At 36.7% G+C, this 26,860-nt stretch overlaps 2 protein-coding genes across 4 annotated transcripts; both read left to right on the forward strand.

Annotated features, from left to right (window-relative positions):
- Positions 1–924: 924 nt before the first annotated feature.
- On the forward strand, positions 925–26,691 carry unm_hu7910 (un-named hu7910). Of its 3 annotated transcripts, XM_066680373.1 has the most exons (23): positions 925–1,105; positions 5,665–5,814; positions 6,899–6,967; positions 9,503–9,565; positions 11,007–11,054; positions 19,661–19,717; positions 20,709–20,807; positions 21,041–21,076; positions 21,451–21,480; positions 21,603–21,638; positions 21,741–21,803; positions 21,959–22,219; positions 22,319–22,404; positions 22,552–22,638; positions 23,036–23,186; positions 23,269–23,405; positions 23,701–23,799; positions 23,876–23,965; positions 24,058–24,198; positions 24,478–24,613; positions 24,763–24,854; positions 25,156–25,289; positions 25,557–26,691. In XM_066680373.1, exons 1-23 carry the CDS (start codon positions 1,066–1,068, stop codon positions 25,705–25,707), a joined length of 2,256 nt encoding a protein of 751 aa, XP_066536470.1. In that variant the 5' UTR covers positions 925–1,065; the 3' UTR covers positions 25,708–26,691. The 3 variants fall into 3 exon arrangements, with proteins under 3 accessions (XP_066536470.1, XP_066536471.1, XP_066536472.1); XM_066680374.1 differs by lacking the exons at positions 9,503–9,565; positions 11,007–11,054; XM_066680375.1 differs by lacking the exons at positions 9,503–9,565; positions 11,007–11,054; positions 19,661–19,717.
- On the forward strand, positions 13,831–16,011 carry LOC136707214 (calponin homology domain-containing protein DDB_G0272472-like). The gene has a single exon (XM_066681164.1). It carries the CDS (start codon positions 13,831–13,833, stop codon positions 16,009–16,011), a length of 2,181 nt encoding a protein of 726 aa, XP_066537261.1.
- Positions 26,692–26,860: the final 169 nt, after the last annotated feature.

Raw genomic sequence — 26,860 nt, forward strand, 5'->3', positions numbered from 1 at the left:
CTCCAGGGACCTGGAGGGTGTAGGTTTGAGTCCCACTCCGGGTGACTGTCTGTGAGGAGTTTGGTGTTCTCATTGTGTGTCCGCTTTGGTTTCCTACCACAGACCAAAAAAAAAAAAAAAAAACACATGTTGGTAGGTGGAGTGTGTGAGTGAATGTGTGTGTTGCCCTGTGAAGGACTGGTGCCCCCTCCTGAGTGTGATCCCACCTTACGCCCAAATGATTCCTGGTAGGACCCACTGTGACCCTAAACTGGATAAGTGGATACAGATATTGAATGGATTAGGAGAGGTCAAAACTAAATCTCTGACATATTTTATAAATAATGTCCTTGGGTGGGTAAACAAAATATTTTTAATAATGTCAGAATACTGTACAACTTGTAAAATTATTTATATTGTAAATAATATATACAAAATAATTTCTTTCTGCACCTTAAAAATAAAAATATCACGGGAAGGCACATGGCTGTTTTGTTGGAAACAAAAATGGATATTCAGGTTCATATAGAATCCAGAAGCTATTTCACAGGAAACACATTATTTTAAACATATCAGTTTCAGAGGGGAAATGCTCAGTCAATGCGTATTTTTCTCATGATACTTCTTCTAACAGCATGGACATGTAAACACGATTAAAATACCTGATTTTCACTGGAGGGGTCTTTAAATCCTGAGACAGTCGTGTAGAGACCCCGTACTCCCAGCAGGGGGCGCGAAAGCAGAAAATCTCGCGAGACGAAGCTCCGAATTGCGAGGTTGCCACGTTACGCACGTTCCTTGAAGAGGTGGGTCCTAAGACTCGCGCATCCATACGCCAAACGCGCCGAAGAGTCGCTGATAGGTGATTGGCTGCTACCCGACGGTTCCCGCCCACCTCCCAGTATGAGGACACTGATTAGGGGAAACTGCGGTCTGTCAGTTTAGTGAGGTTTTCTTTTAACTCCACAGAGCAAGAGCTGGTCTATCTGTGCTCTGCTGATTTTCTGTGGTAACTTTAGGCTTCTTACTTTAAAGCTTTAGCGTTAAATTTAAGGTCAGTTCTTACAGCGTTTCGCCTTTGCTGTGATGGGCCATAGAAAACCTGCACGAAACCAAGCTAAGAAAGGTAAATATGTCGCTATGTATACACCAGAGTGAGATAAGTTAGATGGTGATGCCCTTTATCAGTCTTTATCGCCGTTATCACTGTTGGCCAGTCTTTAAACTCGCACCTATTTTACACAGTTTCTCCGGTTCAAATATCGACTCAAAACACAGACCTGAGGTCAGTTAAACCAGAGTTGTAGGAGGCTATAAGTCACAGTGTTTCTAACGCACCCTCTACTCTCTTCATTATTATAACACACCAACAGCTCTTTTTAAATTTTTTAAAAGTGTTATTTGAGGACACACACACACACACAAAGGAGGTGAGATAAATGTTAGAGAAGAGATTTCTATGTTGTTTTTTCAAATATTTCTGGTCAGTTTGTTAGCACCCTGAGGGCGCCTTTATTCCCAGACTTCACTCCTATCTCAAGGTTTTCCTTGTTTCTGGCGCAAGGCCCTGTCCCAATTCTCTTTTAGTCACCATCCCTCGTTGGAGTGCACATTGTTGTAACGTCAACGAATGGTAAACATCAGGGTTGAACGTTTATACGACTTTAAGATTTGTGACACACCCCCTTTAGGCGGAGCAAAAAATCTGCCTTTGTGGTTATACGATCATATACGACCTGAACTGTAAAATTTTTCAGTAAATAATTGTGCATGTCTTCTTTTTTTCCCTCATGAAGACAAACAGTTTCACCTTTGTGGCTTGAGGCTTAAAGAATTACTGACAGTGTTATTAGGTAACACCTCTACGCTATGTAAAGCAGCATTTTTCATTGTGTTCACCAAAGTGTGGTCTGCATCCCACTTGTGAGAAGGGCATTTTAATAGTGATCTACATTATTTTAACCCAGAACACTTTCATAGAAGTCAGAGAAAGTTTCCTAACCACTCATCATCATCAAAGGCAAGTTAAACTTCAACTACAAACAAGCTACAGTCAGCACCTTACTCAAACATACCATTCCACATTAAAAGATGAGGGGGGAAAAAGGGGGTAAACTAGACCATACTAATGCATTCCAAAGCTTTGGAGGACAAAGCTTCTGAATGAACACAAACGGGAGGGGGAATTTGTTTTGATGTAAGAACAGAATTGAGCTGTATGAAAAGCGCTTTATATAACTGATGTGTAACAGTAGTTCTCTAGAATTGTTGCATTTAAGTTCTCATTGTCTGCGGTCATTTTGGGGAAGTACAAACAAATGGTGCCATATAGCCTTGCAAACCTAAATAAACACAGCACAAACAAGGGGTGCAAGACTGTGAGTAATCTAACAAGGCTAAGGTCATTCTGAGAGTTTTGATAGGAAGTGGTTAATTTATTCCAGACTGATTATTTTTAGTGCTGGTAATGGTAACTAAAAGTCACAGGTCTGTGACAGAAATATAGCAGGTTTATTTACTATACAGCATGACCAATGAGTCTACACATGCCTCCTGTGTATTTATACACTATATTACCAAAAGTATTTGCTCATTTGCCTTTGTACACACATGAACTTGAGTGACATCCCATTATTAATCCATAGGGTTTAGTATAGTGTCGGCCCACCCTGGGAAGACTTTCCACAAGGTTTAGGAGTGTGTTTGTGGGAATTATTGACCATTTTTCCAGAAGTGTATTTGTGATGTCAGACACTGATGTTGGACGAGGGCCTTGCTCACAGTCTCCGCTCTAATTAATCCCAACTCTGTTCTGTAAGGTTGAGATCAGGACTCTGTGCAGGCCACTGAAATTCTTCCACACCAAATTTGCACATGTCTTTATGGACCTTGCTTTGTGCACTGGTGCACAGTCATGTTGGAACAGGAAGGGGCCATCCCCTAACTCTTCTCACAAATCTGGGAGCATGAAATTGTCCAAAATCACTTGGTATGCTGAAGAATTAAGAGTTCCTTTCACTGGAACAAAGCAGCCAAGCCCAAATCCTGAAAGATAACCCGACAATATAATCCCCCCTCCACCAAACTTTACCCTTTACAATGCAGTCAGACTAGTACTGTTCTCCTGACATCCACCAAACCCAGACTGGTCCATCAGATTTATAATGTAAGGCTTGGATGCAGCTGCTCGACCACAAAGCGTCTAGTTCTGTCAACTGACAGATACCCGTACTAGATAGGACTGTACGGGGAGAGGAGGCCATCCCAAGGAGTGAGGCCAGTTGTACTCACTAGGGTTCCTGGGCTTCCACAGCCACACCTGGATTCAATCCTGCAATCTCTATGTGATAGTGCAAATACTTAGACTGCCTTAGGGGCAAGAGTGTGAAGGCCAGGACATCATTATCAGTTTTTAATTAGTTTTCAGGCTAAAACATGTTTTTTTTTTTTTTGTGTAGGGAGATGGAATAATCTCTATATACAACATTTATGATAAAGATCTAAATACAAAATCGCAGTAAACCTTACATACGACAACTACTCAAACGCTCCCCCATAGGTGTAAATGCTAGAAATGTGAAATTACACAATGAGTGTTAGATTTGTTTTTTAACTTGTCCCCAGTCCTCCATTTTCTGTCAATGTTTGCTGATACTGATACCTGGCATTGGATCAGGGCGATCTCTAATTTATATGTTCATGAATATGGCTTATAAATAATAAAAATGATTTGTTAGGAATTAATTTGATTGGCGGTTTCTTGCTTATATGTAAACATTCCTCTAAACTGTAAACTGAATCGTTTAAAAAATGGCCTAGTTTACACCAAGAACTATTTCTACATCTGCAGTAACATTGCGTAAAATGTTAGCTATTTCATATTCTCAGATCAAATTGCTGAGTGCGTGTCTGAGTAAGACTGTGTATGGACAGATTTGCTTCCTATTTTCTTTTTCATTTGTTTCTTTCAGTCTGATACAGGAGGAAGTTTAAGCATTAGTGAGTTTATTGAACAAAAACAGATCCTCTTCACGTTTATACACCACCACTATGTGTATATGTAAGTTCCTGAATGTATGTGTCTAAGTGCGCATGTGAGTGAGGTCTGCCACCTACGCGACTCCATATGAGGCCCAGTAGAGAGCGTGAGGTGGGGTGACAGCGGCACTAAAAATACCCAGCGGGCAGAACTTGTATCGAGTTGCAGCTGAGCCAGCGAGCACTGTTTCTTATGACAAAAAAAGACCTGCTTTTCCCTTGCAGTTTTCTCCAGGAGCATTAGTCTAGAAACCTGTGGGAATGGGAGAAACTAAAACTGACGGAACCAAAATGGCAAATGTAACAGGTACAGAGACGTGTGGAGAATGCTGAGTGAAGTATAACGGACTGTTCTGAGTGTGTGTACTTTCTCTCTTTGTATAATGTGGAATACAAATGCTACAATGTTTAGTGATTTGGTGTTTCTGTAAAAAAAAAATGTGACTTGCATGCATTTTGAGGCCTAATACATTGACAGTGCATCTTTGAACTGAAGAGTCCATACAGCTGTTTTGTATTATCTCACACACTGACGCGCACACTTTATTTATACTGAAACACTGACAGTAGATACTGTCAGAGCATGTTTATCCATCTTTGGTAGTAGCACTTATCTCAAATGAGCCTGAAGCTTCTAACTGGCCTACTTTTGAAAATGTTCCTAATAAGAATTGGCATTTAGTAGATCCATTCATTGCTTTCCCCACTTTTGTTGCATCTAATGAACATTTTACATTATTTCCCCCACCCTGTCAGTGACAGAACAGTGAAATTGAGTTGTCATAGGAAATGTGTGTACAATTGTATGTTTCCATGTGGTTTTGAGTGCATGCTAAAGTTTGTGCATTGGGATATATTAGCACACAAGTGACCTTGTCAGCACAATGAAGGCTATTGATATATGATCCTGATATTTTCCAAGCTTCTGTTCACATTGTTTTGTATGACTGCATTCTCCTGCTCTGTTCTGTGTACAGATGCTCAGTCTAAAAGCAAACAGACCTAGTGTTTTAGCCTAGTCCTTAGAGTTGTTCTTGATTTTGCTGTATACATACTACAACAGATTGGTTCTAGGTTATTAAGTGCAAGTTACATCTCTGTACCAAAACGCCAGGTCATCTTGTGGTCTGTTGGACCCCACCAGATTCTGTATTTTGTTCAAATCAGATATGATTCTGAAGATTGTCCAGAAATAAAAGTAAAACTCATTAACTTGAAACACTTTTTAATAGAGCCTTGCATTGTAGAATGTATGCTACAGATGCTGCAGATATTAGTGTGTTTCTTCTGCTCCATCTCTTACTGCCAGCTGCTGACAGTTCTTACTTTAGTCCCAAGCCACTTAAAGAACAGCCCATTCACAACACTAATAATATTACTCCAGCACTGACTAGGCTAAAGCTGCTTCCTTATAGAGGAACAATATCTTGGTCTTGTGTTTCTTTTTAGATGCAGTGCAACTCATGGAACTTTCTTGTAACTCACTCACTTCCAGATTCAGCTAACTCACTCACATTTAACAAAATGTTCCTCAAGGGCTGCTGTAAAGTGCTTTGCATCACTGTGTATCCTTGATATAGGAGGATATATGAACGAATCTGTACTTTTTTTCTGTGATTTTTGTTGCATTTTTGTCTGTCTTTGCAGAGCCCCATGCAGTTCCTGCTGTCAATAAGAGCTCTAAGAAAGCTGAGGGACACTCTATATTCACCTGGCTGATAGTGCTGTCTTTACTGGGTGTATGGATGTCTGTCGCTGTGGTTTGGTTTGACCTGGTTGACTACAGCAATGTTGTAGGTAGGCAGTATTTTCTGTTTGTTTGTTTTTTTTTTTTTTCTTTTTTATTCTGCTTCCTGTGTGGTAAGACTGTGGCTTTATTCATATCTGGTTATTTCATGCGTATTTAGTGTTAGGATAACATCTCGACTGGAGTCATAAGTGTAGAAGCACTCAAAGTGCAACAAATTTAAATATGAATATTTGAACCTTTCTAGTAGTTTCTGGCAGTTTTATGGGAGCAATTTGTCTCATCAGACTTTGAAATATTACTACCTTTGAATTTGTAGAACTGGATTTATCTGCACTGAAATTATGCTTATGAATTTTGTTGCTTTTGAATTAACCTTGAATAATAACAGTGAAAAAGTGTTCTTGACAATTCATGACTTCAATTCAAGAGCAATTACATTCAGATACATAATTGTGAAGCAAAATATCAGAGGTGGAAATCTGAAGACTTAAATTCAAAAGCAACAAAATTCAGATGCATCAGAAGTCTGATGAGACAGATTTGCTTCCATACAGTTTACCTATATTGGTGAACACCATGCAAAATTGACTGCTGATGATATTTGAGACTATAACATCCTGTTGAATACAGGAACAACTCGTATAGTACACCCCATATAGCAAATACATGTCTATCTGATAAACCAGAATCTTTTGAGTAGTGTAAATGCAAATTAAGAATAATTCACATAAAACTACCACATGTAAATTGCATCTCTGAAGGTTAGAGAGTCAAAAAGTTACCAGAAATTGTCAGGTTGTACATTGTAGTCTGAGAAATAGTTGTACTAATAGTTATTAATTTAAGAATTGCAGTAGTCCGGATGATGGATGTGGATTAACTTGGCATGTTTTTAAACAGTGAAATAAAACTGAAAAGTAGTTTAAATACAACACACAAACAGTAACAACAGTAACGATAACGAATGGTATAGCAAGAAACAGAGTGTACAAACATATATAAATAAAACAGGAAGGAAATCTAGATATGGCATCATCTTAAATACATTTGCAGGGATATCACAGTGATATTACTTTGCATTTGAAAATGTGAGCTGGTAATGTGATGATTAAAACATACATTGTTTAACAGGTACACTTGGACTTTATGATGCAGATGGCGATGGTGACTTTGATGTGGAAGATGCCAAAGTTATGCTGGGTGAGTTCAAATGTATTGTGTTTGTGTGTAGGTACACTGATCAGCCATAACATTGTCACTATCCCTATCTATCTTTTATGCTGGTATGATCAAATACAGCAGTACTGCTGGACTGGGAATAGTCCATTTACCAAAGAAATCCACAGGATAGGAAGAACACAGGGCAGAACCTCAAATGCACTACAGGGTGTATCTATGGATAACTAAAGTGTGTGTGTGTGTGTGTGTGTGTGTTCAATAGACTTTTAGGGTTGAATTAAGGAGGTGGTAGTAATGTTATGGCTGATCAGTGTATGCTCCACTGAGTGTATTTTTCTGCATGACTGGCTAGAATTTTTAATGCCGCCTACTTAAATAGCACCAAGATTTAACTAAGGTGCTGTGAGACTTGAAGCATGTTATTAGCGAAGTAGCACCAATATGTTGCTGGAAGCTTAAAGATATTAATGAATGCAGCAAACCAAATTTTCAGTGCAGTACTTGGTCTGAAATTTAGGACAGTACATGCAAACTTGACAGGACTGCATTTAAAACTCTGCAATAGTGTTACTAATCAGTGTCACTTGGGGACCTAGTGGCTTTTGTTGATATCCTGGATGGCTTCCAGTGAACTACAAGTTGGTGTTTATCTGTCACACATGCTTCAAACTGAGAAAAATTCTCTCAGTTCTTCTTTTTGTACATCGCCACTAATCATGCAGTGTCGGCTCTGAAAGTGTGCTCTGATCTGTGGTTCTCACACAATTAGCATTCCTTTCAGAAGCAGAAGAATTTCTCTTTCCTTTTTGGCTAATTTGAGCACAACATAGGCTAAGAACTATTACAGTTTTAGAGCTGTTTCTCTATTAGTTTCTTCCTTAATTTATTTATCTGTTCACTCTTGCAAAAACTCATTTTTTAAATATATATATAGTATTTTATTTTTGTGTTCTTTATGTTTTCTTTGTCAGACATGCTGTAAAACGTGAAGCCTCAGCTTTATGAATAGTCATATGGAAGTATAACTCAAGATTGCTTACTGATAAACCTACTTATGGTGTATATCATAGTACATTTATTTTATTCACCACCTCTTCACAGTGAGTTGAGAGGTTGACATCTAAGACAGAACTGACACTGTAAATTACAAGCACACACAAATCGACTTATTTTTCATTTTAAAACAGTGAATTAGTTACAATTTTCAATTTGTTAACATGTTGCATGATAATGTATATTAAAATTCTGTTACTGGGCTCTTTGGTAAGAAAAAAATATATTTATTTCTCTTTCTTTCTCACTTCTTGTACCTTCCCCTGTGCTATATAGGTTTGCCTGGCTGTTGCAAGGGCAATGTTTCTGTGCACAATTCAAGTGTTGACGCTTTAGCAGATAATGGTTCTGATTGGTTTCAAAGCTTCCAGGCTTTTCTCTGTGATGCACTGGTTCTGTGTGAGGAAGGCGAGGATGGAGGTGGTGTTGTGAAGGAGGAGGAGGAGAGGGGCACTGGTATGTCATGAAGTCAGAAAGCATTAGCTGTGAAACATGAGCTGCTTTCTCTAGGCCAGATCTGTGTCTGTTTTAAGTCTTATATCTTTTTGAAGGGTTGTTGTTTGTCCTCGTCTTGTGAATGAGCAAATCTGTGCTTGTCTTCTGAAGAGCCTTGAGACAACATGAAATTCTTTGTGTACTGACGATTGCTTAAAAACTATTTGTAGGTGTTTGTGTGCTTGCATGTGTTTACTGTGTGTAGTGTTTGGCCTCTTTCAGCATTTGTATATGGAATGGCATATCTTGTTATTGAATAGTTTGAATAAAAATTGTATCTCTCGTTTATCAAATGTTTTTGCATATCAGATGGCATGGAATGTTCCAGATTGCTGAAGTGTGTGTGTGTGTGTGTGTGTGTGTGTGTGTGTGTTCAAATTAATTGGCTGCACAAGGTTAGACATGACAGTTTTATGGGTCGGGACAGAGGTTTCTCCAGCTTTCTGCCTAAATAATTTATCAAGATGTTAACAGCCATTCAGAACATTTTGACTGAATTGTGAAGTATGTTTTAGAGAAAACATTTAATCTGCCGGACTATTTTTATTTTAAACAATTCTATAATGAATACCTACAAATATTCACCTCTCCAACTGGAGAAGAGAAAGTAATGTAACTTTGAGGAACAAACCTGGACTTTAAAACCATTGTTGTATATTGACACTATTTGTACTTTTTGTGACAATAATGTACCTCTTTCTGGTCGTGTACAACACACTGCATTTGCCTCTGTGCCACAAACAGCCTTTTTTCAGAAAACTTTAGTAAAGACCCTGAAAGAATGATTGAATGGATGAATGAAGGAATTAATCTTTTTTTTTTTTTTGCAGTTGTGCTTCTTTATTCATTTGATGCAAGGTGCTACTATTCTTGTGTTAGAAAATGTGACCTTTGTGTTAATGAGAGAGTTCCAGGCCTTATAGTTTATTAAATACTACTGAACTGTTTTTAGCACCTAATAATAATTGAGAGTTACTGACTGCACTAGTTTTCTTTTACTGCTGTTAGAATTCGCTCCTGTTGAATCGGAAGACTCTGGGGATACACCAAGAAATAAAAGCCCTGCTCAAGGTATTGGAAATGTGCCAGACTGGGACTATCATAGTGTAGATTATTTTAGAACGGGGGGTCAAATGTAAGTTGTGTGGTGCTATTTAATGCATTAAGAGAGAAATGTGTGTCCATCTTGATTTTTGCTCGGAGATCTATAGTGTTATGTTTGTCTGTCTATCAGTATACATTCCTTTATTGTATAGATCTATCTACCTATTTATCTACCTATATTCTGTGTTTTTCTATAGTGTTTCCCACAAGTGTATAATAAACCTGTCAGAGAGAGGGGAGTTATAAATGTGGATATCCAAGTGGACTTCCGTATTCTTTTTATTTAAATGGTTATTTAAAGTAGGCATATATTATTTCAAATAAAGTTTGTTATTATGTAATTAATTCATGTAAATTTTACTCAGTGTTCTGAACTGAAGCACAAACAGCTAAAGTTGCATGTCATGCCTGTGCAATATTTAGCAGTTTGTTCAAATGGGACACCATAACCACTATAAAATGTTCAAGAACAACACAAGGATAGTATACTTGGAGGGAAACACTGCCTTTTTTCGGTCTGTCAGTCTGTCTCAGTCTTCATATGTTTAATGTGTTAAACATTTAGTTCACTAGAGTTCACAGAATTGCTTTCCTATATATTTACAGAAAGATTGCAAATGTTGTTTTGATATAATAATAGTAGTAATAAAATTATTATTTTTATTATTTAGTTACATTTATAGAGCACCTACCTAATACCCAAGGTCCCTTTACAAAAAGAGGCAAAGAAAAAATAAGAAAGGGAGGACACTTATGCCTGCAGAGTGCAGAATTACCGAGTAAAGAGGTAGGTCTTTAGCTGGGATTTAAAAGCAGAAAATTAAGAGCCCAGGTGAAGACTTGGCAGTAAAGAATTCCAGAGCTTGGGCACCATAATACTGATTAACTGATTTTTTGGAAAGAGAGAACTCTAGCAGCAGAGTTCTAAACACACTGAAGGGAGGGTATGGTCTTAAAAGGAAGGCCAATGAAGAGAGAATTACAGGAGTGTAAAGGGGAGGAGATGAATGCATGGACCAGGATTTCAGCATCTTTAACAGAAAGCAGAAATGATATTAGAGTTTAAATGATGATCCATTTAGGGCAATGTCCTGTGTGTTTTCTGTTTATTTGTTTGCTAAGTAGGGAGTGTATCTGCATGCATGTCGAGTGTGAGTGTGTGCAAGGTTAAAGCAATAAACAACATTTCCTGTGGTTGCTACATTTTTATTAGGAAGAGATCTTGCATGTTTGAACAGTGTAAAAAGCATTCTTTGACTTCAATATTTGCAGTAGTTACATGTCAGAGTATTGGGATGTGTGTGATGGGGAGATGTGTATGGATATGGTTGTGCATAGGTATGTGATGTACATCGCTGTGTGATTTGTCACTCACAAAGCTAATATCCATTTTTCCCATCTCAATCAGACAAGACTCCTGTGCCTACTAAGAAAAAAGATGCAAACAAAAGCAAAGGTATTTAAGAACAGTCACTGTTCAATGTTGGCTTTGAAATGTCTTTCATTTTATTATTTGCTTTTCTTCACTGTTCAGTTACTTTTTGAGCATATTCAAAGTACTAGAATGGGCTTTTGTGTTATGGTGATACATGGTGTTTGGGGGGGGGGGACTTATTTTACATCAGTCAGATAGGGAAAGGGGAATGCTGCAGACCGGAGGCCAAAAGGGGGCAGGATCCTGGGCTAGGAACCTGTCAATCATCTTTTCCATTCAGAAACTCCTCTTTTTTTAGGGTGGAATGATGTGTTTGAGAGGAAAGAATGACTGTTCTTTGTAGGTGGGTAAAGGTTTTACTTGTCTGTAATTTTGATTCACCGTTTACCACAGAAATTCATTTGTAAAAATAAAAACAAACCTCTGCTATTAGCACAGAGGGAGAGAGCGAGAGAGAAAGCCTAGCATACTCCTCATTTACAGACACTGTGGCTTTGTAAACACATTAGAGAACGCAGACCGATTAGAGAGCTAGTAAATGATGGGAAACATCTGAATTAAAAAAAAAAAAACAACCTGTTCTTTTGGTTACAGTTGTGAACATCCCCTTTTACGTCTTGCATGTTGACATCACTGGTTAATGTTAAGCTAGGGTTAGGGTCGCTAAACAGTTAGTGATGGAGCACTGCACTGAGCCTCAGCTGCTCCCTGACAACACTTTCCTTAAACCATTGATTGATGTAAAAAAAATGATAGACAGGTATTTCAGACATTTGATTGGCTGATGCAAGAAACGATTTGTCCACTCACTACACCTGTTTGTTCCGGCTGCAGAGACACACTTGATCAGGTATCATTTTTTCTGTCATTTATGGTTTCTGACTGGTTGAATCTTAAACCCTTAGGCTCTGGGTGTGGAGGCTTGATTTTAGTGGGCTAATTATTCTATATCCTATAAATATTGGCTAATGTAATTTTTTTATATTTAATCTATAGTAGGCTGGTCACACTAATAGTAGTAGTAGTAGTAATAATAATATTTTTATTAATTTTGTAGTCAATGCTTTGTCCCAGATATAGTTTTATTTTGAGACTACTTATGCCACTGATATAATAATAAAAATAATATAATAGCACAATAATGCAGTTAAACCCCTTTTTAAATAGCTATGAACCTTTAGCAAAACATATTAAGAATTAAGCACATTTAGATGTATGAATTTGAATATAAAATGTTTAAATATCCTAAATACGTAAAACTACTACTTTCAAACTAGTCCACATGACAGCCAAATATTGGTGGCATTCATTCTTATGAAAACAAACACACCAGTAACAAAGTGGGCAATACTGAGGTCTGCCAAAATTATTGCAGAAATGCCCATATATTGTGTATTAAGTTTATATCGTAAATATGGTGACAGGCCTAATCTAGAATGTATAGTTTTATTTAAACAGTGATATTTTGAGTGATATGACTGGACTTTCATTTCTTAAACTTAACTAACCACAGGAACCCTAGTTTTAAAAGTTGATTAAATAAAATAATGAAGGAACTAATCACCACATAATGTTTGAAGTTACTTTTACACAGTACCATGTAGTCAAGTAAAATTCTGATGGAAATATTCTACTTTTAGACATGAAAGGCTGATTTATATTAATGAGAAACATAATCTACTATAATTGTACTGTTCTGGGTATGTAAGCAAAGTCACTGTTTTCTGCCCTGCTCTCACTACAGCTGAAAGTCATAAAGAAGAGGCACCTCAGAAATCCAGAGGTACTTGGCATGAGTTGTGCTGTGTGCAATTTGGCTCTTGTGGTTGTATAAATGTAGCTATGCAGGTTTCAAAGCTGATCAGTGTGCATTATTGATTTAGAATTTTAAAATCGTAATAATTAAAATTGATTTAATGTGAAAACTGTTAATTAAATACTAATGATTTATTTCATGCCACTGGCAGGCAAAGTAATAGATCTATTAAAAAAACATATTTTATCCAGCTGTGATATTGAATTTTTATTAAATCATTTATATAAATGTCAGATAGATATGAAATTTTCCCCATCAAAAATTTAGTTGAAATCTTAGTTTATTTGTGAAAAATACAACACTCGTATTAATATTTCACCTAAAACTTAAAATTCTCACCTCTTGATGGAGCCCCCCCCCCCCCCCCCCCCCCCAACACACACACAGGAAGAATAAAGCTTAAAAGGCTGGACATTACTTTTTATTCTTGCATTCCAGCAACAGGACATTGCTTGAAATCAGTAGATAGCCCTTTACCCGCTTTTGAAAACATAATTAACTTCTTTATTAGAAAGGGTGAATTCCAATACACGTTTTCTTTATTTCCAGTTAATATTTTGGCTAAATTCAGGAATTAATTTAGATGAATGTTGAAGGAAAGCAGTTGTAAACTATAACCAGTTTTTGAATTTCATTTCATGAATTAAATAGAAATCCTGAGACATGCAGTGTTTTGAGACCTTTGATGCATTGGCTTGAATTAATGTTAATGCAGTCTTGTTTCTAACCATGTATAACAACACATTATATTGGCCTGTACATAATACAGAGATGTGTCAGTGACCAACAATGAGTGGACTAATTCCAACAGGGAATGCTTTAACCCAAAACCTTTACTCTGCTTTGGCTGTGTTACACGAATGATGTTATAGAGCACAGAGGTGACTGCTGGATTTGGAGGAGGCTCTGTGTGAGCACAAACTCATGAGAATGAGCTAGAGTTCTGCATGGAAAACAGGACAATAGCTTTACAACCTGAGCATGTTTCCTCATCCATATCTAGAGCACTCTACCAGAGAAATTGGACACAAGCTGAAGATAGCACTGAAGGAGCAGCTTCGGATGATCCACGAGAAGATTGAAGCTAAAAAGATTGCTAAGCTAGCCCTTGTCGAGGTCCGCAATATTCTGGCTCGAGAGGAAGAAGAGAGGAAAGCCTTGCTTGCTGCAAAGAAAGCTCGGGAGGAGGCTGAGGCTATACTGCGAAAAGCTCAGGAAAGAAAAGAACATGAAGAAAGATTAGCCAGGGAAAAGGAGGCAAGGGATAAGGCAGAGCAGGAAAGACTCACCAGAGAAAAAGCAGAAAAGGAAAAGGCTGAAAAAGAGAAGATAGCACAAGAAAAAGCAGAGAAGGAAAGAGCAGAAAGGGAAAGACTAGCTAGAGTGCAAGCAGAGAAAGAAAGGGCTGAAAAGCTAGCAAAGGAGAAAGCAGAAAAAGAAAGGCTAGCCAGAGAGCAAGTGGAAAGGGAGAGACTAACCAAAGAAAAGGCAGAAAAGGAGAGACTAGCCAAAGAAAAGGCAGAAAAGGATAGACTAGCCAAAGAAAAGGCAGAAAAGGAGAGACTAGCCAAAGAAAAGGCAGAAAAGGAAAGAGCAGAAAAGGAGAGACTAGCCAAAGAAAAGGCAGAAAAGGAGAGACTAGCCAAAGAAAAGGCAGAAAAGGAGAGACTAGCCAAAGAAAAGGCAGAAAAGGAGAGACTAGCCAAAGAAAAGGCAGAAAAGGAGAGATTAGCCAAAGAAAAGGCAGAAAAGGAGAGACTAGCCAAAGAAAAGGCAGAAAAGGAGAGATTAGCCAAAGAAAAGGCAGAAAAGGAAAGAGCAGAAAAGGAGAGACTAGCCAAAGAAAAGGCAGAAAAGGAGAGACTAGCCAAAGAAAAGGCAGAAAAGGAGAGACTAGCCAAAGAAAAGGCAGAAAAGGAGAGACTAGCCAAAGAAAAGGCAGAAAAGGAGAGACTAGCCAAAGAAAAGGCAGAAAAGGAGAGACTAGCCAAAGAAAAGGCAGAAAAGGAGAGACTAGCCAAAGAAAAGGCAGAAAAGGAGAGACTAGCCAAAGAAAAGGCAGAAAAGGAGAGATTAGCCAAAGAAAAGGAAGAAAAGGAAAGAGCAGAAAAGGAGAGACTAGCCAAAGAAAAGGCAGAAAAGGAGAGATTAGCCAAAGAAAAGGCAGAAAATGAAAGAGCAGAAAAGGAGAGACTAGCCAAAGAAAAGGCAGAAAAGGAGAGATTAGCCAAAGAAAAGGCAGAAAAGGAAAGAGCAGAAAAGGAGAGACTAGCCAAAGAAAAGGCAGAAAAGGAGAGACTAGCCAAAGAAAAGGCAGAAAAGGAAAGAGCAGAAAAGGAGAGACTAGCCAAAGAAAAGGCAGAAAAGGAGAGATTAGCCAAAGAAAAGGCAGAAAAGGAAAGAGCAGAAAAGGAGAGACTAGCCAAAGAAAAGGCAGAAAAGGAGAGACTAGCCAAAGAAAAGGCAGAAAAGGAGAGACTAGCCAAAGAAAAGGCAGAAAAGGAGAGACTAGCCAAAGAAAAGGCAGAAAAGGAGAGACTAGCCAAAGAAAAGGCAGAAAAGGAGAGACTAGCCAAAGAAAAGGCAGAAAAGGAGAGACTAGCCAAAGAAAAGGCAGAAAAGGAGAGACTAGCCGAAGAAAAGGCAGAACAAGAAAGAGCAGAGAGGGAAAGGCTAGCCAAAGTAAAAGCTGAGAAAGAAAGGGCTGAAAAAGAGAGACTTGAGAAGGAGAAAGCTGGGAGAGAGAGGCTGGAACAGGAAAGACTAGCTAAAGAAAAAGAAAGGTTAGCAAAAGAAAGAGCAGAAAAAGAAAGGCTAGAGAAGGAAAGGCTAGCAAAAGAGAGAGCAGAGAAGGAAAAATTAGCAAAGGAAAAGGCAGAGAAAGAAAGAATGGAGAAAGAAGAAGCTGAAAAAGAAAAACTAGTGAAAGAAAGGGCAGAAAAGGAGAGGCTAGCAAAGGAAAAAGTTGAAAAAGCAAGAGAGAAAAAGAAGACAGAAAAAGTTAAGCTTGTCAGAGAAAAAGAAGAGAATGATAAGGCTGAAAAACTGAAGGGAAGGAAGAAGGAAAGCAATGGGAAAGAGGAGAAAGTATCTACAAGGGATCTTTTGAAACCTTCAATGAGGAAAAAACAGGAAATTAATAGAAATGGAAAATCAGAGTGAATATGATATGAAACTCTGGCTTATGAAGGTTTAATAGAACATGGTTAAAATAAAAGTGATTTAAATACAATAGGTTTAGTCCTACTTGAATTTGAAAAACCTAATATAGACCAAGTTTAGGTGAAAAATCTTACATGATGCTAAAGATCTGATCAGATTAAGTAAATATTCAACTGGTTCATAGGCTGAATATACTGTGCCTGATGATGTGATGCAGAAAAGTAGTGAAGATCACACTTGTGTTCAGGTCCTGGGTGTACACTTGAACTGGCGTCAGCATTCTCTGTGCCTATATACACATATCAGCTGAAACAGTACAACACTCATTGCTCCACTTACCACATAAATGCATTTTTTTTCTCATACAGTTAAACGCTGTAGTCCCTCTGTTCCTCTGTATGTTTTGTTAGCCACTTTTCACAGTTCTTCAATGGTCAGGACCACTGTAGTGCAGGTATGATTTGGGTGGTGGATCACAGCGCTGCAGTGACACTGACGTTGTGTGTGGGTTTAAGTTGAGTGGATCAGTCACAGCAGTGCTGCTGGAGTTTTTAAACTCTGTTCCCACTCACTGGCCACATCAGAGACAGTAGCTTGTCTGTTGCTACGCTGTCACCCTTTAGTCCTTAATCAGTAGTCAATGGATACTGTTTGATTGGTGAACTTTTTCAGTCCAGAAGTGACATTGAGGGGTTAAAGAGAACTCTAGTGATACTTTCTGTGTCAGTTCAACTCATACCAATGAGTCTTTTTAAGTTTTGGCTGATGGGATTATATGTTATTATACTCTTGGGTGTATGGTAACACTGGAAGTGAAGTTTTTGGCGCACAGTTTTTTTTTTTTTGTTATTGTTGTTTTTGTAATAAGTGTGTGTGAATTTTTATATAAGTATATTTGGTGTTCTTGATTACTGATATTATGAAAGCTTGGTATCAGTCTTTAGGAAATGCCAGGTCCTTGCATAAGAAATGGTTGAAAATGACTGTCAAACATCAGAAAGAGGATTTTGAAGTATGTAACTACTTTGCAACATTTAAATATACTTTTAAAAATATAAATCAAATGTAAACGGGGAATATACTCTATCTTATTATTGAACCACTTTTTTTTCTCTCACTGTTCGGGTGGTTATTTTTTTAAAACATAGTAGGCATGTGGGTTTTTTTTTTTATAATATATTATTAGATATTTAAATTTTCTGCACTTTTTGATTTTTGTGTTGAAATATGGATACTTTTGCTGCAATGGCACTCAAGATGTTTATTTGACAAATGAGACTGTACTTATTACTACTACTCTTTTTTATTTATATAATTTAGTATGTGTTAGCCTTTTGGAGGCTAGAAAGTATTTAGGAAGCATGGTTATACATGCGATTTACTAATATAACGTTTTGCCTACAGATATTTTACAGATTTATCAAACTAAAACGGCATGCTGTTGTAGAGAATATATTTTTTAGATAAAGATCTCCTGCCACTGCTATTAAAATTGTTAGTCCTTTTATAGTTTTTTTAAATATATATGTCAAGCACAATAGCAAATAGCAAAACATTAAACTCTTAATGGTCTTAACAACAAATCTTTAAAGACATGGATAAACTAATTATTATTAAATAGCTTTTCTCTTAGAATATAATGAATAATGAAAGCATTGGGTGTAAATTTGTAGATAAACTTACGGACAGAGTGGTCAATATTTTTTTGCTCAGCACTGATGGCTTCAAACAGTTCAGAAACATTGCCACACTATTTGATGTTTAAAATGGGATCAAACTGTCTATATAGGATTTATAATATATCTGGACTCTCATCAGACCAGAATTGTCAGTAAAACAATATTATATATCTTGCTTGACAATTTTTTTTTTCTGTAAAGTAATATACTTGTAAAAGAAGTGGGATGGTTGAATGACAATAAACAAATGATAAGATAAAGCTCTATTTTGCTTCAGATTAAAAAAAATTGCATCTGATTTTGTTCATATTTTAGGTTCATCCTCCCACTACGGTAGGACAGTTCCACACTTTGGTTCTGAAAGCATGGGGAGCTGTCAAGCCTTTACTGAGAAGGCAAATGAAAAAATTAGATATTTATAAAAATTAATTTGCAAAAAAAAAAAAAAAAAAGGTCTTTAACCATTTCAGAGTACTGTAAATAAGTTTTCAACAAATTACAGACAACAATAACTTTATTATATTGTCAGTTACAGATTTGTGGGCTTTGAGACAGTTGATGTTATGCTTTAAACTGAAGCAAACTATTGTTTTGTTTGTACAAGGGTCTGAATGGCCAATAATGTTGTTCAGATTTTTTTGGCATGGAGAGACAGCTGATATTTAAGGCCTATAATGTTTTACATTAGAATGTAAGCGACGGGTACTTAGATATTTTCTCTTCAGAATGACCGCTAAAATAACAGCTTGTGTTATAGTAATGAAATAAAATGTGCTTGGTGTTGTGTAGTGAGTGACACTGTTAACTTTTGTTCCGTTGCTTAGTAAGCACAATCATAAGAGTCCTTGGGCAAGACTCCTAACACTAGCGTTGCCTACATCTGTAATTTAACTAGAACTGTAAGACACTCTGGATATAAATATATACTTAATGTCAATTAAGTTTTGATTATTTGAGTTTAAGAAAGTTGTCAGATAAGAATGGACTTTTCTGACGGTTGTCATTCATATTTTACTCAATTTATATTTTTGACAGTCAAATCCATCAGTAAAGCACTATTAAACTGTGTTTACGGTTTAATCGCACATAAATACATCAGGGGTTTTGTGTAGTCTGAATTTTAAAGGATTTAAAGCTGGTACTTATGTTTTCTGTGGTTACAAAATTGTTTTATTATTTGAATCATCATTCATACATATTTATCTTGAATATGACTTGAATAACATTTTTTCAGAAATTTGAATGTGAGTAGAGAAGTTCATTGGTGTAATAAAGTTGTCTGTATTAAATACGAACAGCTTTCTTTATTAAAATATATTTTAGCAACTTCATGATAAACACCATGACTCATGACTTTATTTTAGTTTGTGTGAATTTGAAGTCTGAAGGTGGGTTACACTTTCAGATACAGGTTGGCATCAATTAAAGAACCCTAGTCAGTCATGCAGCTTCATTTATTTATTTATATTTTGTGTGTGACTGGTTATTTTTGAATGTCCAATTGTCCTGTCTTTGGTCAGCGCACAAATTCATCCTAAGTAAGAAACCTAAGTACATAATGTTTCCAGTTGTAACTGCTTCTTTACTGAGCTGTGGTTTGAAAAGAACATTGCATGCATGTCTCGTGATTAGACTGACTTGTTGATTGAAACACTGTCCAAACCAGCAGCTTGTTTAGACTCTAAAAATCATTGTCATAAACAATGCATAATATGCCTTAAATTTAGATACGTTACTGTTTACTGAATCTTATTACATTGACTGAGGTATTTGCTTATGTTCTCTTAAACCTGTCCATGCTCAAAACTGTGACAGAACAAATTTGTGGGCTGATCATGGAAAGGACAATTTAATATGAGACAAAACACATTTTTACCCTGATTTCTAAGTGAGGGACAGATATATTAGTTGTAATTAATTGTCAAATTAGGTTTAGGTTTAGTTTCTCATTATTTATAAACATCATGCAGGGCTAAAGGAAACCACTGTCACCATGAAAACAGAGGAGGCACCTCCCACAAATGAAGGTAAGGTCCCAGTTTACAGAATTGTACTTGCAGTGATAATGTGATAAAGTGAAATGGTGGAACTGCTGAGGACAAATTATTCAGTCTGATAAAGTTTGGTCCATAACTGACATCCCCCTTGAAGATTCCAGGAATTGTATTAATTTTGAATTTTAAAAAAATTTATACAAATGGAAAAGAGAGCAACGTTGAAAAAAAAAACTGTATTATTTCATTAACTTGAGTTTTTATGGATCTAGTTTATGTCCAAAATAATGCTAATACTACAGCTTCCTTTCTTTTAATTTGGGGCACAGCAAAGCTTATGAATGTGATACCTTAATGCATGTAATTTGTAAAAATTCCATTGTAAATGTGATCTTTCACATTATTTTGTTTAGTTCAATAAGAACTTCATGCTGTTTTGCATGAATTAGAAAGTTTAAAATCAATTCCAGTGGAGTTTGGAAGTAAAACACATGTTAATGCATGTCAGAGGTCTTGGGGGTTTGAAAAATATTCTTATCTACAAATGTGGGTCACTGCAGAAAATGTTTGGAAACCATTCATGTACAGAAATATAGTTTAGAATCTCTAAGGTCTATCCTTTCATTCCAACTTATTGCAAGATTGTACATGACACATAGCTGGTTATGAGGCTATAAAGATTCCTTGAGATATTTTGAGAGGAAGATGTCCTGTCTCATGTAATTGGTTGCATTCATATGTCTGTCTACATTGTGTGAAACTAAGCAAAGGACACCCATAAGGAAAGGTAAGTTTTAGCAAGACATTTAATGGGGAATTAGGATTTTATGCACAAAACCAAGAAAATTCCTTTAGACCTCAATCTTAAATCTAGAATAACTTGGTTTTAACTATCAGAGTGGCTGTGACCACATGGACCCCTTGTAAAGCGACCTACAACTACAAAAGAGGTATGGTTTACAGGAAAGAAAATCCACCTAAATTGCATTAACTGGAATCACCTGATGTTTTTTTTCTGCTTCAGATCCTACAGAAAATCAAAAGACAAAAGGGAGCCCAGTTGGAGAGAGCCTAAAAGAAACAGAAAATGTGAAAGATGAAGGACCAGAGTCTGTCACTGAAGGTATGTGTACACACACACACACACACACACACACACAATCGTTCTATACATCAAGTATTGAAACTGATCCACTCAATTCCTCATGTTTTGTGGTAATAAAATACTATATTATTATTATATTGTTGACTGGTATATGGTTGACTTAATATTAAAGTTTAAATAAAAGTGAACAAAATACAGTGTTTGGTGAAAATGTTTTTTATTGGCTAATGTCTGTATTGTGTTGCTTGCAGACAAGGCTCCTGGAGCATCGGCTTTTCACTCTTTTGGTCAGTAAAATGTTTTTTAACATTATTAACTGTGCCAATAAAGAGTTAAACAAAATAATATTGATTATGCTGATTGTTGAACATGGATGTCAAATCTGTGAGAACATCATCTGCCAACTATTAAAATCTGTGAATTTTAATGCAGTCCACTACTGTAATATGGTGGTATTGGTTTATCTTAACGACCATCGTTCAAGCAGTTCTGTTGGCTTCCTTGGTCTTTCTTTGATTCACAGTTTTTCCAGTGAAGTATCTTATTTTTTTTTTATTAACAGTGACTGGTTATAGAGGTTGTATTTACCTCTTCACCTCAAAAAAAAAGTGTCAAGGCATATAAAAAAAATTCTGTACTATTTGTTTTTAATAATTTGCAGATTCATTGGAAATCATTGACAGCACTGGAGGTGAGATTTCCATGACTTTATTAAATGCCAAATCTTTTTCTCCATAACTTAATTTTTAAGAAACTTATTTATAATTAAAGCCGTAAAGTTATACAAGTTGATTTATACTTTTTGTACTTTAGAATTAGTTGTGGAGGACGTACCTGAGGAAACGTTAGGTATTGCTGTGTTCTTTATTATTTTAAAGATTTATTTTAATGGTTAAATCCTTATGCCAGATTTAATGACAGTCTTGATTAATTTGTTTTCTTTTTTTCCAGAACTGGCTGCAACAGAAAGATACCAAGGGGAGGAATCAAACACTTTACAAGAAGAAGAAATCAGTATGTACACACTTCACCCTTTTTTTTTTTTTTAAGACTCTTTAATTGTTAGAGTTTTCGTGAGATATTTAAGGCAAGTTTATTGAAGGAAGTGGAATGAATAAAAATGTGGTATTACATTTTTAAATTTAAAACTCAACTGACACATTGTGAAGGTCCTATACCAGAAGTTACGATTGAAAGTGTAGCTCCACCAGAGAAGATACTTGAGCCTGAACCTGCAGCAGAACCTGGGCCTCCAGCTGAATCTACTCCACTAGCTACATCTGAAACATCAGAACCAATTCCAGAGTCACCTAGACATCAGTCTGCCCTTGAGGCTACATCTGAAACAACAAAACCTGGAGCTCCCTCAGAACCAACAACAGAGTCACATGGGCAAGAATCAGCAGCAGAGACTACAGCAGAAACAGAGGGTTGGTTTACAATGATATGCTGTTAAAATGCATAGTAGCAGCTTTTACAGTTTTGATTCTGGAGCTTAACTGAATTAAGTTTCTGTCTGTTTCCTGTAGCCAAGAAGAAAAAGCCTAAATTTTTTAATAAATTTGACAAAACAATAAAATCTGAAATCAATGCAGCTGAGAAACTGCGGAAAAACGTGAGCACTGTCCTTTATATGTTTTTCTTGTTGTTTAACACTTAATTAGACAATACGTTCTTAAACGGAGATGAAAAGTTTCCAAAGTAGCTTCTAAAATACTGAATATAATTGCTATTTATTTTATTTTTATTTTATTTTTCCTAGGGAAAAGTTGAGGAAGCTTTGCGAGCGTTTGAGACTCTTGTTCAGAAATATCCACAGAGTCCCAGGAGTCGATATGGCAAAGCCCAGGTAACAGGTTTTTCACAAACATTTAGACTTTATCTCATTTAACCCTTAGATGTTTTTGTTAGTAGTATGTTATTTATGTGATTTCTTTTACCGGTGTATTCATGTGTAGTTATTTGTCATTTGTATGTACAGCTCTTTACTCAAAGTAGGTTGTGTAAAGAGTGCTTTAGAAATAAAATATATGTATGGAAGAAATCACTAAGTCAAATTCAGTGTTTTGTTGCTTTATGAAGTACACATTAGCGTGTTTTACTGTAAAATATATATTGAGGCCTGTGCCAAAATTATGGCACATTTAATAAAGCATCTAGAGGAATTTTAAATATGGCTTTTTTGAAAAGATTTTATTTATTTATTTTTTAAACTGTGTATATGAACAAAACTGATTTGTGTGCAGGCTGAGGATGATATGGCAGAGAAACTGAGAAGTAATGAGATGCTGCTGAAGGCAGTAAACACCTACAGAGAGGCAGCAGACCTCCCGGATGCCCCTGCAGCGCTCATCAAAGCCACATTAAAGAGACGGGCTGACCGGCAGCAGTTCTTAGGTACACGTGCTCCAACACACTCCCAGATTAATTTTCATGTGTCATATCTCTATTCCACACTTAATTGTGTGTGCTGCTGTAGGGCGTACAAAAGGCTCTTTAGCTACGCTGGAGAAACTAGTGCAGATTTTCCCAGAGGACATCATTCTGAAGAATGACCTGGGAGTGGCTCATCTACTGGTGGGCGATAACAGTGGAGCTAAACAAATCTATGAGGAGGTGAGATGTTTTAACACTTGAAAAAATAAAATCAATAGTCTGGCCAAAAAAGAAAGTTTGTCCTTTCGCCCCGATAAAGTCGATAAGACAAGATGTATTTTTTCTTTTGGAAAATGTGGTGGTGCTTCTTGTTGTTTGATTGACAGTTTTCTGCTGGGGCTACAGCTAATGTAGTTAACAAATAATAGATATTTACAGTTTCTGTAGTTTGTCCAGATTAGAAGCTACACTAAGACAAGGCTTTGGAAACTCTAAGTAACCAAATAATCTTTATTTTTGTCTGTTCTCTTCAAAGGTGTTAGCTATGGCTCCAAATGACGGATTTGCCAAAGTTCATTATGGATTTATCCTTAAATCTGAAAATAAGATTGAAGAAAGCATACCTTATCTTAGGGTAAGACCGGCAGTTCTATAATACTTTCTTCTGTAGTCTTTAATATTTTGGTCTGAATTTGTTTTTGTTGGTGTAGGATGGTTTAAAGTCGGGGGCACCAGGCACTGACGATGGGAGATTTTATTTTCACCTTGGGGATGCTCTGCAGAGAATGGGTGATATGAACGTAAGACTTAACAGAAATAGAAAGAATCCTACTTAGTATCGTAGTCTTGTAGATGATAAAGATAAAGGGTTTTGAGGTTTGTGTTTTTGCAGGAGGCCTATGATTGGTACGAGACTGGATACCAACACGGCCACTTTGCATCAGTGTGGCAGCGATCTCTTTATAATGTGGCAGGACTCCGTGCCCAGCCATGGTGGACAGCCAAGGAAACGGGATATACTGACCTTGTCCGGGTATTGAATTTCTTAGCATAATCACCATAATTTGGAGTGAATCAAGCATGTGGTAAATTAATAAAATTAATAAGATAAGGTGCTTATTTACAAGCTCTTCAAAGTTATGACGCTTATGTAGCTAACAATGAATGGCAATTGATGTCACACAAATTTACATATTACACATGGGTGTGCTAGCAATTTAACACTCAAAATCAAACTTCAGGCACCAAATAAACTCTGAAAATGGGGTGAGAGAGAGAAATTAGTTTGTATTTTCCCTGCCCTTGTGTTAAGATGCTGGAGAAAAACTGGATGACTATTAGAGATGAAGCTTTAGCAGTGCTGGACTCTAGAAGTGGACTGTTTCTGCCTGAGGATGAAAATCTTAGAGAGACTGGGGATTGGGGCCAGTTTACACTCTGGCAACAGGGTAAGCCAACCCTATACACTTTGCATAGATACATATTGAATATCTAGACATAAAATGCTTCCAGATATTTATGTAGTCACTCACTGTAGAGTCTCATACAGTATCCTTATATATACATAAGTGTTAACCAATACTCTTCTCCTTTGCAGGGAGGAAGGCGGGCATTTCTTGTAAAAGTGTTCCTAAAACCTGTGCTCTTATGGAACGGTACCCAGAAGCCACCAGTTGCAAGCGAGGCCAGGTAAAGCTCCTGTTTATAAATCTTCCCTTGCTCCAGCCCACACCCAAACCAGACCCTGCAAAGGAATTGTGTTCACGGTCAAAATAATGACAAATGAAGCTTATGAGACATAGCGCTTTAATAATACTAAAGTAGAAATATCAGGAGGGTTCTGATTGCTAAGCATTTATATATTATTCACTGAAATGGAAAACTTGTAATTTAAGTATTTCAAGTGACAGATTTGAGTGTTTCATCTGAGCTTGTTTTGTGAATTCATAAGATATACTTATGAAGATATACAAGCTGCCTTTTCTTTCAGATAAAATATTCAGTTATGCAACCTGGTACACATGTCTGGCCTCACACTGGGCCAACTAACTGCCGCCTGCGCATGCACTTGGGCCTGGTCATCCCCCGACCCGGCTGCAGAATCCGCTGCACCAACCAGACACGGTAAGTTAATAGCCTACACACACACACACAGATTATCTTCTATTATTAAAAGATGAATAGTTCCAGTTCTGTAATCTGTTAAGTTCATTAAAAAGCTTTGTGATAAATAACAACAGTTCCATATGTAATTTTTATTTTAATTATCCAAACTGAGATACTTTTATTCACCTGTCATGGATCACTGCCAAGTCTATACAGTGGCATATAGCAGTACATGCAACTTTTAAATAATGGTTTTAAGTGGAATCTTTGTGTTTTGTGTTGCAGTGAGTGGGAAGAGGGCAAGGTGTTGATATTTGATGACTCCTTTGAGCATGAAGTCTGGCAGGACGCGGACAGTTACAGACTCATTTTTATTGTGGATGTCTGGCATCCAGAGCTCAGCCAATCACAGAGACACATGCTCTCACCCATATGAAGGTCTCAGCAAAGTCAAGTTTCAAGTTTGTTTTTAACCTCTTAGCCAATCACAGACTTCTTCTGACCTTTGGCTGATCTCTGGTACTGACCAAATGGCCACATGAATGTATGCTGTTTATAAAATAATTGTGGGTAATTTAAGTATGATTGATGAAGAACATAAGTATATACATGGTGAGTTTTGAGTCAGGAAGTTATTATAAAGAAATTATAGCAAAGTTACACTATTTCTGTCAGATCTAATTATGGGTTAATCAAGTTTTGAAAGTCTGAAATTGCTCAGATATGTAAAAGATGTTGTAATATGATGGTTAAGTGTCCCACAAATAATTCTGGGAGAGGGCTAAGGAATGAAAAGAAACGGGTAACTGCAAAGGGAGAATAAGATTAAAACTAAAAAAGACCAAGCATTAAGAACTGTGACCTCCAAAGCCGCAAACACTGTATATTACTGTATTAAATTTACCTAGGTATTTCAGCATACAATTATGCCACTGAAGAGGTCAAAGGCTACATTTTATTATATGGAAATGACATGACTTAACATTGCACTACATGCCTAAAGAGTGTTTGTATGTTGTGTGTGAATGAGTGTGTCTCTGAATGAGCAAGTGAAGTGCAAATGAGCGCTAAATGTTTTTCATGTATAAACTGTGCCTTATTCAAAGAATTGCAAGGCCTTGAGAAATATCCACTACACACGCAATGTAAACTCAAAATATTATTTTTGTTAAAATAAAGTGTAATTCACAAGTTTGGTTGCATAGTCCTGAGTTCTGTAAAGAGAGCAGGATGCAGGAGCACGTTGAGAATCAGACCCAATGTGACATACTTAAGAATGTGTCAAGATACACATTCATGCCATTATGATTCAGTGTATTTCTGTTTAAAAGATAGATTTAATGGTGTTAAATATGGTTTTAAATAGCTAAAAGAAAATGAACACTTTGAATCCCATCATATTTTTTAATCAGTGCTTGGTGAAGAGGAAGTTGGTGGTTGTTTTAAAGTCTTTACCATTGTTTTCTCATCATTACCATTTACATATAAACATTTGAATTTAGATTAATTTGCCATCATGTGTCCTTGTTTCTGCCACCTACAAATCTGCACAAGTTTCTCTAAAATGAACAATTTCAATAAGTCATTCT

Source organism: Hoplias malabaricus, chromosome 9, assembly GCF_029633855.1.
Source record: "Hoplias malabaricus isolate fHopMal1 chromosome 9, fHopMal1.hap1, whole genome shotgun sequence".
NCBI classification, from domain to species: domain Eukaryota; kingdom Metazoa; phylum Chordata; class Actinopteri; order Characiformes; family Erythrinidae; genus Hoplias; species Hoplias malabaricus.

What these genes read in the sequence shown, in the direction of transcription:
- unm_hu7910 (XM_066680373.1), top strand. Translation starts at nt 1,066, where the DNA reads ATGGGCCATAGAAAACCTGCACGAAACCAAGCTAAGAAAG. An exon ending in AAATAAAAGCCCTGCTCAAG is followed by an intron (nt 9,566 to 11,006) that starts GTATTGGAAATG and finishes CATCTCAATCAG; the next exon opens with ACAAGACTCCTGTGCCTACT. An exon ending in TTTACAAGAAGAAGAAATCA is followed by an intron (nt 21,804 to 21,958) that starts GTATGTACACAC and finishes CACATTGTGAAG; the next exon opens with GTCCTATACCAGAAGTTACG.
- LOC136707214 (XM_066681164.1), top strand. Translation starts at nt 13,831, where the DNA reads ATGTTTCCTCATCCATATCTAGAGCACTCTACCAGAGAAATTGGACAC.